Below are 14,196 nucleotides of genomic sequence, written 5' to 3' on the forward strand. Positions count from 1 at the left end.
TACTCTTGAACGTATTTTTTTCTTATCGCAAAAGATTTATAACCTTAATGTTCTGCAGTAAGTGTTTGGAGGCGTCAGGAAAATTACTATAGATTCGCTTTAGTTTCCAGTGTTTTGTAGACATAAGTTCCATGAACATTAGATCTGGTTCTGCAGATGTTTTGCACACTGATACATTTTAAATGAAACACTTTTACAAGCGATGCCTTTATTAAATTAATTATTATTTTAAACACATGGACATCTAAGAAGTTAATTACAATGAAATTTATTCAGAGCTTTGGCGCTCATTTGGAAATAATAAGAAACATAAATGTCTGACAAACAAAATGAAATATAAATCAAATATTAACTGATAATAGATTTTGACCATTTTTATGGTGAAGGTGAATACAGATTAGATACCGCCCAACACAGGCAAAGCAACAAAGCAAATACATAAATGGCAACAAAACATAAAACTTACAAGAACAAACAGAAGAACAAATAAGATGTTTTTGTACAAAAGATACAAAAACTTATATTGACATATAAGTTTTAGCCAAAACTTATCACTATGAAAATAGACAACACAATGCTTTATCAATATTTAAAACATGTAAGGTTAAAAAAAGCTTTTTCAACTAAAATTCAGATTTCAATTTAAAGCTATATTGATTTAGCTTTGGAAAATGGTCAAATATTATATAAACTACTAAACGACTAGAATGTTGAAGAACCAAATACGATAATAGAAAAGAGTGTCAAAAGTTACTTTAACTGATTAAGAGCATATTATATTGAAAAGCAAGCATATATACAAAATCTTACTCTAAATTTAATTTGTTTGCATCTGACTTTCAATCACGAAGTAATTGAGTGTGTTCAGGAGGAATTTCTGATATACAAGCAAGCGTAAAATCGTTTGTAAAGACTTTGAATCCATACCAATTAAAGAAATGCATTTGTTTTAGAGCATGTAAGATGCTTGTTTCCTGACGGAACTACCGCAATATGTGAAATAATTTGTCATAAAGAACACAAAAAGTAAAGTAAAGTAGTATTTTGACTTCCATAAAAAATACTTAATCATTATAACAGCACTAATTGCAAAAAGAGCAACAGATGAAAAAAGAATATTCAAGTAATTGGTCAATGAGTAACCTTTTGTAAATTATAAAAGTACACCAACAATAAAAAGTTTCTGAGATTGAAATAAAATTGAAAGTATCCCTTGCGCATAACGGACCTTTAAATACACTGCCAGTAGTTGAATTCGTATAAAAAAACAAAGCACACAAAGCTGCACAATATGTCGTTCAAATGTTTGTAATTAAACATTCGGGATTACGCCTCCATTATTATATTTCTGCGCATTTGAACTCAAAACCAATATCATACAAGAACACATACAAAAATAAGATGTATGTCCTAAGTATATGGTATATTTTAGTAAAACGTGCCTTATGCACTACACATCTCAATTTGCATTTAGATAAGTATTACATATTGTGCCTACTTCTTTTTGTTTCGATGTAGTGTACCTTTAAGAGCCCTCCTAATGTACTTATTTTCACAAAGTTCACCTCCAAGATCCCAAACTCTTAGATCTCAACGTCAGATTCAACCACAAATTAATGACTGGTTAAATAATGAGTTAACTATGCCAACTGGTGATGACAGTAATGCTAATATGGATGCACATATTGAAGCTCATTCAAGTGAGGATGTTAGTACTTTAAATCTTGAGCAAGTAATCATTGAGACACATCGGCATGTTAAAGGTTTAAATGTAAAATTTGACGATTTTAGAAAAGATCTTAATTCGCTTAAGGCATCAAATGCAAAATTGCAAGAAGAAAATAAAATTTTAACAAATACAGTGTCAGATTTAACGGCTAAAATTGCATCCATGGAGATAAAAGTCGATAATGCAAATAAACGGTGTGAACACCTTGAAGCTCAGAATCGTCGAGAAAATTTACTTTTCTTTGGGTTTCGACAAGAAAGCCATGAATCATGGGCTGAGTCTGAAGCTAAAGTAAAAAATTACATATCGAACAATCTTGAGATTGACGAAACCACTATTGAGCATAAACGTGCACATCGCTTGACAAAAAAGTAACCTCTCCTATAATTGTTAAGTTTAACAAATTCAAAGATAAAGATCTTATTCTACAAAAATACCGCCAAGTCCGGAAGTCCAAAGCACGCAGCAGCGATCAACTAGATTATGACGATATTCGAGTATCTGAAGACTTTACATCGCATACTAGGAAAATCAGGTCCAAACTTTTTCCGTATATCGACATCTTCAAGAAGCAGAACAAAAGATCGTTTATTAGATATGATAAGCTGATTGTGGACGGTGTACCTTATATCTTTGACTTTGACAAGGATGATATTGTTCCCGAGAAATAGGACAGTGGCCAAGGTCTGAATAATAAAACTGCCACATTTAAATATGGACATGATGTTACAAATTCTGATTTTTGACGTAAATTTTCATGCTATGAAATTAGGTGTGTGGAATATTTCTGGTTTATCATCAAAATTGACTGGAAGAAACGATATTTGTGTGATTCAACAGATTTGTTGATTATATTAAGTCATTTAGCATTATTGGTTTTGTAGAAACTTGGGCTAAGATTATGGTGAGTTTTCATTAACTGGGTATACATTTTTTGATGTTATTAGACCATTAACTAAAAAGGCAAAACGAAATTCAGGTGGAATATCTGTTTTTGTAAAAAATATTATATTTCAGTATGCAGAAATTAGACAACTAAGATCCTCTAGTCACAATATTTTATGGCTGCTTGTTAAATCTTAAGTTAATATTTTTCATGATATGCTATTTGGTTTTGTTTATATTTCTGCAGAAAATTCGTCCATACATTCGAATGAGGCATTGTTTGATATCATCGAAAACGAGCTTGCTATTTTCAAAAGTGACTATCCGGGTCATTCCATTTTTGTTTTAGGGGTCTTTTATGCATATACGTCCACAAACCCTGATTATATTGCTATGGATGATGAATTTCAATTGTTAAGTGATTCTTTTTATATTGAAGATACTATTCCGCCACCTAGAGCTAATTCTGATGGTAAATCTATAAATAATTACGGCCAAAAATTGCTTCAGCTTTGTATTGCTACTGGGTTTCGTATATGTAATGGCAGAATCGGTAACGATGCTGGCAAGGGTTGTTGTACATGTTATACTGATTATTCTCCTAGTCTTATTGATTATATTTTGTCTGATATGTCATTATCTGATTGTGTCTTAGATTTTGATGTTGAAAACCGAATTGAATCTATACACATGCCCGTCTACATTAAAATTAAGAGCTCATCACAATTAGAAGATAATCTTTCTGAACAAGTATTTAGTAATGTCTCTGAAAATCTATATACTAAACTGAAATGGGATGAAAATAATAAACAACAATACATTGAAAAGTTAATTATAGGTTTTGACTCTATGTATGACTATTTTGATACTGCTTTAGATAATAATGATATACATCTAGCTATACAGAGACTAACAGATTGCTTTTACAATGCTGGATCAAACATAAATAGAAATACTGGTGTTAATAATCTTAATACAAATCAGAAATGTCAAAAATGGTATAATTCTACTTGTAAACGACTTCGTACCAATGTTCTTCAGAGGTTAAGAGAATTTCGTAGATCACGCACTGATAACGCTTTAAACAACTACAAATTAGCTAAATCCGAATATCGAGAAACATGTCGTAAGTGTAAGCAAAGATATGAAGCTAATGAACGATCAAAACTTGTCGCTGCTGCAAATTGTAATAACCCGAAATATTTTTGGAATTATTTAAAGACAAACACAGGGCTTAATCGTGTTAATATAACAACTGAAGAGTGGTATAATTATTTTAATAGTTTATTTAATCCCGTTGTTAACAGTGAGTTTGATGATACCACAAACGACAGTGTAATATTTAATGATATACTTGATCCCGCAATCTCTCCCTCTGAGGTCAGCTGGGCAATAGGTCAACTCAAATTAGGCAAATCAGCTGGTATTGATGGCATTACAGCTGAGTTTATTAAAGCAGCAGAAATGGTGTGATGCAAACTCTGTATTAGGTGAAGAACAAGATGGGTTTAGGAGTGGTCATAACACTATAGATAATATATTTTGCCTGTGCCATTTCATAACCAAGTATCTACAAAAACCTCAAGGCCGTTTTTATACTTTATTCGTTGATTTTGAAAAAGCATGTGATCGAATTAATAGACAGGCACTATACAAAAAACTATGCTCAAATAATGTTAGTTCAAAGTTTTTAAAAATGATCAAATCGTTATATCATGATATTAAAGCAAGAGTTAAATCCCCATCTGGACTTACAGAAAGTTTTGAATGCCCGTTTGGTGTCAGGCAGGGGTGTACGTTATCACCATTACTGTTTTCTCTATTCTTGAATGACCTTAATAAGTATGTTAGTGATGGTTGCCATGGTGTCTCATTAGAACTTAAACAAATATTCACTTTACTTTACGCGGACGATTTAGTTCTAATTGCCGAAACAAAAATAGAGCTTCAGAGAATGATTAATCGGTTAAAGTCGTACTGTGATAATTGGAATCTAAAAATTAATCTCGATAAAACAAAGGTCATTGTCTTCAGGAATGGTGGTTACCTGCGTGCTAATGAAAAATGGTTCTATGGCGTAGAAAATAAACAAGTGACGTCTTACTATAAATATTTAGGAATAGTGTTTTCGTCTAGATTATCATCGTACATGTATATGTGTCAAAAAACATTTATCTGAACAAGCAAATAAAGCTATTTTTTCACTTAAAACAAATTTATACAGATTCGGACAACTTCCTGTATCTCTATTGTTCAACATTTTTGACTCAAAAATACAGCCTATATTGGCATATGGCTCTGAAATTTGGTTTTCTTATGAAGCTAAAGCTATTGACATCGTACATAACAAGTTTTGTAAATATGCATTGAAATTAAACTGGTCAACTCCTAATAAGTATGTATATGGAGAGTTGGGCCGGTTTTCACTATATTGTAACAGAGTTCTTAAAGCAATCATATACTGGTTTAGGATTCTAAAAATGAATGAAAATAGATTACCTTTATTATGCTGTAAAGTCCAATACCGGTGGGCAGAAAATAACATTGATTGCTGGGCATTTCAAATTAGGCGTGTTCTTTTCATAAATGGATTTGGTCATGTATGGATTAACCAGGGAGTAGGAAAAATTGACTTGTTCTGTCGCGAATTATCTCAAAGATTGCGCGATATTGATGTTCAAACATGGCGGGAGGCTCTTGATTCATCTAGCAGACTGTTGTTTTATAAAAGTATTAAAATTGACTTCATAAGAGAATCGTACCTAGATCAAATTGAAAATTCATATTACAGGTCGCTCATTGTAAAATTAAGAGGCGGTTTACTGCCCTTGGGTTATAACACTGGGTTCTTCAATAATATACCAATTGATCAAAGGATATGTCCTCTCTGTTTTACGGGCTTAGACGACGAATATCACATTCTCTTGATTTGTATTCACTTAAATTATATACGTAAAAACATTCTACCAGATATACTGGTGAAAAATCCTCCACGTGCAAAATTTATATCTGTTCTAAGAAACGCAGATGTGACATTATATAAGACTATCGCACGTTTTTTCGATCATGCACTTAAATATAGACGCCAATTCAGTACTTAAAAAAATACATACATAAAACTTTATAAAGGTAATTATATAGTGTATTCTACAAATGATCTACGAAATTCTCTTAATATCTTTATATATCTTTAAAAAACATTGATATGATGTCTACACCTGTTTATATTACAATATACTATGTATATCTATGATCATCTCATTGTATTTTTCCATTGCTATTTCATGTTTGTTGTATTATGTTGTATTTTGGGCCGGAGGCCTATGTTACAAAAATAAACTTTACTTTAATCCAAATTTTTCCCCTAGGTTTTGTTTACTAATCGTATACGTATTATGACGCGATCTGACCATTTAAATCTTGCTTATCTGTGTATTTTCTGACCGATATAAAGATTACGTAACAGTTTTGCGATTAAGGATACCTATTACGTGTAACATTTGATGACTGAGATAATAATAAGTTTTCGGAAAAAAGGTTTTAATGTACTTTATCGTGTCTTATCGCGTGTTGTACAATTAAACTTATTATAGCATAGGTAGTGCAATTTTCCATTTTTTGTTTGTTTGTTTGTTTTTGTTTTGTTTGTTGTTTTTTTTTTTGTTTAGTATTAAGTCTTTTTGCACGCTGTCACCATTGCAAATGCGATATAACATAAGAGTAAAATTCACTGTTTAGATTTAGTAAAGTCAATTTATTTTAAACAGAGTTTAACTGTTAAAGTATAATAACGTATATAGTATTGCACGTTTAAGTACATTTTAGGTAATAGCAATTACCAGTGTAACAAAGGTTGCATAAGAATTTTATTTAAACAAACTGTTAGTGTAAATAACATACTAATACTTAAAGAATTATAAGTTCACAAACAAAGAATGCTCAATATATACAAAAAAAGACTGGTACATTTCAGTATATCGTATTTGAGAAGTCGTAAAATTTTAAAAGAAGCACCCTATTGATAATGTACATGTACTAATTGTACATGTACATGCTTCTCCCGAACCGATACGCATACATTGATTCAAACACCTTTTTGCTATATATCATCGAGGTATGGAAACAACGTTGATACAACTTTTATTCATTCTAAAGCGTGATGTACACGTACTTTACTCCAGGATATACTAATATCCAGTCATTTTTAAAGCGTAAGGGTTTGTTTGCCATTCTCAATGCAAATTGATATGAAAATATTTATCTATATGGTTCCAATAAATAAATAAAAAAATAAAAACAGAGGTACTGTCGTCCATTTAATATTTGTATCGTAGTTTGGGGACCTTTCTGTTGAAAATGTGTCCGACATATACATGCAGAATGCGTTAACTGGAGTGCAGCACTCAAGAGCATGCCAATTGATTGGCTCATTTTGGCTGGGGTTTACTTATTGTGATGGCAGAGAAAAGGAAAAGCGTTATTAGTTACTTTTTATGGGGTTTCATATTAATACAATAGGGAACGTGTTTTTATGTTTGACTATGATACAAAAGAGAAAGAACACCAAAAAACTCTGCAATTTGATTAATAATCGGGTGCTACGCCCCCTCGTACAAATCAGATAGCCTCGTGTTTCAATTCTCTTTCTACTACATGTTTATACAAAACATCAATTAACATTACGATGAAAATTTAAAAGAAAAACATTATTTAATTGATGCGTAAAATATCTTACTCTACTGTTTCGGGGTTTGCCATTACTTTAATTAAGAAAAGAAATCTGACATTAAAAGAAATCTTAGCATTGGCTATCTGCGCATACGCATATAAATGAATTGAGATAAAACAAAATAATTTCTTTTAAATACATGTGTTTTAAAAAATAATCTTTATTGCTACATCATTTACTACAGGTAATAATTTGTATACGGTCGTGTAAATATTTGTCTTGACAAAAAATTTATAAACTGAAGTTGACGCCATCAATCGTATGTCTGACCTTTGATGAACTGTTACACACTTTGAGCATATTCCTCAGTACAGACCATGGTGCAGGTAATGAGTGTACGTTACTGTAGCAGTTCAGGTATTTTTAGATTTGATCGTTGCTCGTTTCAAATTTGATCAGGTCACACAGCCAAAGTTTAGACCAGTAAAGGTCACGCGCAGTCAGCTTGCCAAGGCATGCTTGTTCCTAATATGGCAAGGTCACGCAAAATAAAAGTACTTTTATCATTCATGCATTGACATGTTTGTTGAACCAGCAAAACTCAGATATATCAGATTTTATGAATGATATGAATGAAATTCCTGATTGTTTTATCTATATACAGATTACTTGGTTCAAATCTTGAGCTATATTTTGTTTAAGTCTAAAGACTTGTCAATCGAAAATTTCTAGCCATAAATAGTACAAATATCTTAACTTAATGCAAGTTTATTTTGCAATATGTTGCAGTGTTGAATAGATAGTTATGCTATTGAGTAAACATGTATGTAACTATAATGTTTTTGTACTTATGTTGGTTTTTCACAACCGTCTGTAAACCTGAATCATTTGTGCGCCATTCGAACATTGTGAAGGCATGTCAGTACTTAAAATAGGTCGCGTAACATTAGGTCGCGCAATGAGTCGTGCGCCCAACTGCCTTTGAACACCACCCTAGCTGCGCAAACAGAAGGTTATATAAGCTGGGAATTTTCTATTTTCGGGGATTTGAGTTGAAGAGGTGTTAAGTTTAGTTGTTGTTGAATTTTTTATTTGCTTTTAAACTGTTGCTAGAATATCATAATTATGATGCATTATTTTAGTCAAATTCTGCTTTCACTTGGATTTCCTATTCATTATGCAAGCATAGAGAAATGAAAGACATTTTCAGCGAAAACCTGTTTAGACAGATGTCTGTTAAAATTGAGTAATTTCGTAACAGTACTTATGATTTTAAAGGATCTGGATTCATTTGAAAAGAGCAAAGAATAAGACAGCTACGTTTGATAAAATCAAACGGGTATTTTAACCGGATAAGTGTGGATAAGTTTTCGATACCAACTTATCGATTATGCTATAATCATATAAACATTTAAAGCGGTACGTACTCCGACAAATGAAAGATTATTGTGCTATAAATAAATGACTGAGTTTGCCAACGACCGAAATGAGATAATCAGGTCAGGCAATAAGAGGACGACTGATATAATCATATTATAAGGTTACCTACTTGAATTGATATGACGTCACATTTGAAAATCGGTCACTTCTGTTTTAACTTTATAACCTATTTCTCCCAAAGAGAATTAACTTGGTCAGTTATTACTCTATACCAATAAAGCTGATAAGTCGTCCTATGGCTTTGACTTACATCTTGAAACTATTATAAAACGTTTTTCTCTTATAATAAGTAGAATTTAACCTTGGCGTTAAAGAACAACTTAAATACGTTGGACTTTGTTTTAAACTATTTGTCGTCCAAAGATATCGACACATTATCACAGTAGTCTATATCTGTTTATTACGTAAACACTTATGTAATTATTGATTTTCGTTTATTTTTTAAACTTAATTGAACAATCGTTAAATTATAACGCAATCTTAAATAAAACCAATTTATAAGACCAATGTATTTGACCAATTTATCAACCTTTACTTTGTTACTTTATTTAACAACTGCAATGGAAAACCATTACGATATTTATAGCATTTGTCTAATAAAAAAAACTAAATATAAACGCACTGCGCATAAATTTATTTGTCATTACCAACATATATATTTATTATTTTATGGACTACTAAAACTTTAACACTTATTTTTAATTGTGAGTAATGCACTTTAAAGATATAGGTCAAATTTTAGGTTTGGGTGGACATTGATAATTTAAAAAGTTAGTATATGAATAATTTGATATTACACTGAAATCAGGCCTTGCATTTTGTTTTGCAAACACAAAACAAATATCCTTATATCTAAAAAAAAAAAAAAATCAATAACTTGCTCCTTCACTTAACATCGTCATACTATATTGCCTTATTACATTAAAATGATATATCATTATATCATGTATCAGATATGTTCATCCTAGTCAACGTGGTCGCGACATAGTATCTCGTGCGCACCGAATAAATAAACAAGCAGATGTCAGCTCTGTGCCACCGTAAATATATTTGCATTGTAGCATAAAATAAAAATGTATAAAAATAATGGAATTTTATCTTGTTCTTGTTTTTTATTTATTTCTTATTTAATTATATCTGTTGTTGTTGCTTGTTTTGTTTTCTTGTTTGTTTACTGTTTATTAGTTTATCATATTCGTACAAACAATATGATGACATAAAAGATAAAAGTAGACTTAGACATTAAATAATGGAATCCCAAAGGTAAAAAACTATATCTATAAAAGCACATAAATACGACCGCAGTGTCACAATCATTTTAACAAGTTGAACAAAATTAAACCTGCTTGGAACATATATTTCAAGGTAAGGTTAATTTCATTTTTGTTTGCGAAAGGATAAGTCATATTGAGTACATTGCAAAAATTATCAACTTTATTTACAGATAATTAATACTACATGTGTATTTATATTTCTTGAAGTAAAATCACAATTCATCCATTTTACGCAATACCCTTCGGTTAGCACATTAAAAAATTATGTTTGGTCCCTATTTCATTCCAACTGTTACAACCTTAAAATGATATAAATATATTTCACATAATCATGCGCTAAAGATACCGATCCTACTGTATAATCATATATTTTCCTCTTTATTCACCTAAAGTTACTGATAAATAGGCCAAGAAAATGCATTATTATTATCATGAATTCAAGGTCAAAATGTCTGACGGGACTTCTGATGTACGCGTATCCAAACAGAATGCATCTAAACCTCCCCCAAGTGTTTTGGGTATAAATGTGGAAAAGCCTAAATTTCCACAATACGCTGTCATTTCAAAACGAACGGAGTCTTTCGAGTCATGGCCAGAATACCTGCCTGTGAAAATGGAAGATATGGTCGAAGCAGGCTTAGTGTACACTGGTAAGATCTTAATTTCTGCAGTTATTATCTAAAAATTTATAACTTCCATTGTAGCTTAATAACTGTAAAAGACCAAATGTTAACTTAAACAGAAATTTAATACGTTTATATTTCACTATGTCATCAACATTCCTAGTAGCCTTATTACTTTCTATTTTTATTTTATATAAGGCGTTGGTGACAGCGTTAGGTGTTATTTTTGCGGCGGAGGGTTACGGAACTGGGAAAAAGGCGATGTTCCAATGGAAGAGCATACAAAATATTACCCAAAATGTCCCCATATTCTGCTTGTGAAAGGAAAAGCATATGTTGAGAAAATTGCTCGAGGAGAAAAGCCAGAAACAGATTGTGCAGACGGAAATAGCAGCATATCGGTACGAATGTTATAGATTATAGAGATGGTTTAAGCGAAATAACAAGTTCTAGTCTGTGCGCTTATCACTTTAATACTTTAAATTATCATGTATTTAAAGCAATTTTTACAATACTACAATACGAGAGTAAAGGTCAACACGGTAGTGCAACGTTCACGGAAAGCAACCCCTACAATAGCCTATCCTATTATGTACACATATGGTCCTAAAAATAAACGAGGTTAAGGATAGGAATAGGTGTAATTATACAGTATATCTTTCGTTACAAACACATTGAGAAATTAAAATTACTTGTAGGTAAATGATCGAGAAAGGGGAGAATCACGGAGGGGCACTTCAATGAAACAGTAAATAGAAAAAAATTATACCTGGGATTTGAAACAGGTTGAAGGTGTTCCGCACTTCATTGTCAAGCCCGTTAAGTTCCAAAAACAAGACAGTGTAAATAAAATGTTCCGAGTCATGCGACATTCTGATAATTGTCAAGCTAACAAATGCTTGTAACTGCGGCGCAGAAATGCTCAGTAAAATAGCTTATGATCAAATTATGTTCTATGTCTTTTGCTAGTCAGAGCAAAAGGAAAATATTCCAGAAAGACCCGATGCAACCAGCTACAGACAATTCCGCTCTAATGCGTTTTCTGGTTTGTTCATCAAATAGAAAATCGTGGTAAAACAGCTTAATTACAATAGAAATAAATCCATTAATCACTTTCGGTTACGGTTAGGGTCTCTATTTTGTAGGCCTATTATTTAATCTTTTAATTTCCTTGTCGGTTACTATTATTTCATTTTAAGTATTATTTGAATGATTATCATGTCCGTGCTCTGACTTGTGCCCAGCCCAGCTTTTGTTTTGGGTCCTCCTGGGTCCTTGCCGCTCGTTCTAGTGGCTGGGTCATGTGTGGGTTGCGTTCATTGAACGCTGCCTTTCCTTGTTAATCTTGTTAATCATGTTTTATAATGTGCTAAGGTTGAAAATGATGCATCTATTAGAATGAGCTCATTTGTTAATTGTATCAAGTACCTCTATGTATCACATTGATTTTTTAAGTCTCCATTTTATAACAGAACTCAGCTGATTCGAGTTATTTAACAGATTCAGTGGCGGCACAGAGTTGCATGGACATGGGGTACTCCAAAGAGATCGTTAAGAAAGCGATAGACATTTTCATTAACAAACACGGTAAGTTCTCTCTTCCTAATGTATTCAGAGAAGCAGTTATAATAATAGTTTCTATTAAAACAAAAACAATCGCACACGGCAAAATTGAAAACGTTACAGGCTCGGTTATGATTAGGCCTGTTCATACACGGTTCGGTAAGCTACCGACCAAGCCTCCCCGCCTCCTAAATTGTTCAATATCATTATGATTATCTTTTTCTGTTGCATGTATAGTTTTTCGAACAAAACCTTTACCACTTGCAACATTCATTGTCAATTCAATGTGGTTTTATATCTAGTAGGTAGTTAATGTTTGAATTTTCATTTAAACAGGTAACGATCATTTCAAAGGGAGGGATATTTGTGAAATCATATTTGATATAGAGGAAAATCCCGAAAAGTATTCTCCCGATGCTGCTGCTAACACAGAAGCTGAAGAAACAACACAAATAAATGAAGACGACGAACCATTAGGTAATGGCTAGTTTTCACAGCTTGATATTCTTGTTTAGAAAACAGTTCAACAAATCAACAGAAAACCTCTAAGAAGATCATTATTGAAAACTTTTAATAAAAGCGCAATTAAATACAACGAAAACTAAGTAACTACTTTACCTGTGCAACATTTGATTGACTTAGTAATTCCCTTATCTTATACATAATACTCAAGTGAAAGCAGATAATAAGACTAACTAACTATAACTGCACAGTTTTTCCTATATTATTTCAGAAACGATTGAAACACTCCTTGGTGAAAACGAAAGATTAAAAGAGCAATACACGTGTAAAATATGTCTAGACAGAAGAGTGGATGTAATATTTTTACCATGTGGTCACATGGTAAGTTGTCCACAGTGTGCACCGGCGCTTACAAAATGTCCTGTTTGTAGACGAACAATTAATGGTCAACTTAAGGCATTCATGTCTGTAATTAATACACGAACATGATAACGGTTACCCTAGTAGACATGTTGTTAATGCGTCGAATTTTCTCTAAATTGAAACCACAAAATTGTTCTCTTAAAGGAAAACAGCGTTTAAACGAAATGGCTAGTGCCGAAGAGAACCACATCAAAGAGATTCTTATTTAGTACTATAATCAATTTAGTTTGGGAAATCACTAAACAAAGTAAACCAGTGTTTTGAACATTGGTGAACAGGGTAGGTCTACTAGGGTGATATAGCATTAAACAATACCAAGATGTGTTCATTGACTTTTTTACCTCATATTATATACTCAACTGAATGCAACTGTAATCTTTAAATGTTATGTAAATAAATTGTTGATTTATAAGTATTAGTTTTTATTCTATTTCCCAACTATGGCATATTTTGTATGATTTCATTAATTTGCCACACAAAAATATATTATCTAATTCCTCTTCTCTTATTTTGCAATATATTTCTCTGACTCGCTTATGTATGTCAGCAGATATAAAATATATTTGTATAACATCATGAAAAATATGAATGTATAAAATATGCAACAAAGCTGCATTAAGATAATTTCATTCCATACCACGTGCAATACTTTGTTTTAAGTGGAAAACAAAATACAAATTATAAGATAACTTAAGAATTAATTCAGTTATTTCTGACATAAAACAATGAAAATACCAATTTTAAATAATTGAAAACCATCGAATTCCTTATACTTTAGTTGTGTATTATTCTGTTAGATATTTATCAGCAATAAATCCCATGAAAATTAAAGATACAAGAGGTAAATGTTTAAGATCGATTGTATACTTTGTTTCGAACTGTATTGATTACTTCATATAGAATATTATTTTAATATATTGCACAATGTATGTTATGAATAAGATAAACATAAATTAAGTAATCAGATTCTTATTTCATAACATGAAATGGATATCAAACTTCGATTAATACATCATAAACAGGGGCAAAGTTATATGCTAGTATTTTTTAATTCTGGAGCCCTACATCACTTTTACAGGTTTTATGCAATATTCAATGAATCCTCGGGTCGGGTTTAATGACTGACTG

At 31.7% G+C, this 14,196-nt stretch overlaps 1 protein-coding gene across 1 annotated transcript; it reads left to right on the forward strand.

Annotated features, from left to right (window-relative positions):
* The first annotated feature begins 9,940 nt into the window (after positions 1 to 9,940).
* LOC132743009 (baculoviral IAP repeat-containing protein 7-A-like) lies at positions 9,941 to 13,480 on the forward strand. Its single transcript, XM_060731514.1, has 6 exons — positions 9,941 to 10,088; positions 10,440 to 10,647; positions 10,819 to 11,021; positions 12,093 to 12,207; positions 12,520 to 12,660; positions 12,917 to 13,480. The coding sequence occupies exons 2-6, from the start codon at positions 10,446 to 10,448 to the stop codon at positions 13,132 to 13,134; spliced, it is 879 nt and encodes a 292-aa protein (XP_060587497.1). The 5' UTR covers positions 9,941 to 10,088; positions 10,440 to 10,445; the 3' UTR covers positions 13,135 to 13,480.
* Positions 13,481 to 14,196: the final 716 nt, after the last annotated feature.

Source organism: Ruditapes philippinarum, unplaced genomic scaffold (genome assembly GCF_026571515.1).
Source record: "Ruditapes philippinarum isolate M1 unplaced genomic scaffold, ASM2657151v2 ctg12082_1_1_1_1, whole genome shotgun sequence".
NCBI classification, from domain to species: Eukaryota; Metazoa; Mollusca; class Bivalvia; order Venerida; family Veneridae; genus Ruditapes; species Ruditapes philippinarum.

Bases quoted from the DNA above. Each gene is read 5' to 3' on its own strand.
- LOC132743009 (XM_060731514.1), top strand. From the start codon at position 10,446: ATGTCTGACGGGACTTCTGATGTACGCGTATCCAAACAGAATGCATCT. The intron at 10,648-10,818 runs GTAAGATCTTAA...ATTTTATATAAG, and splicing joins AGCAGGCTTAGTGTACACTG to GCGTTGGTGACAGCGTTAGG. The intron at 12,661-12,916 runs GTAATGGCTAGT...ATATTATTTCAG, and splicing joins TGAAGACGACGAACCATTAG to AAACGATTGAAACACTCCTT.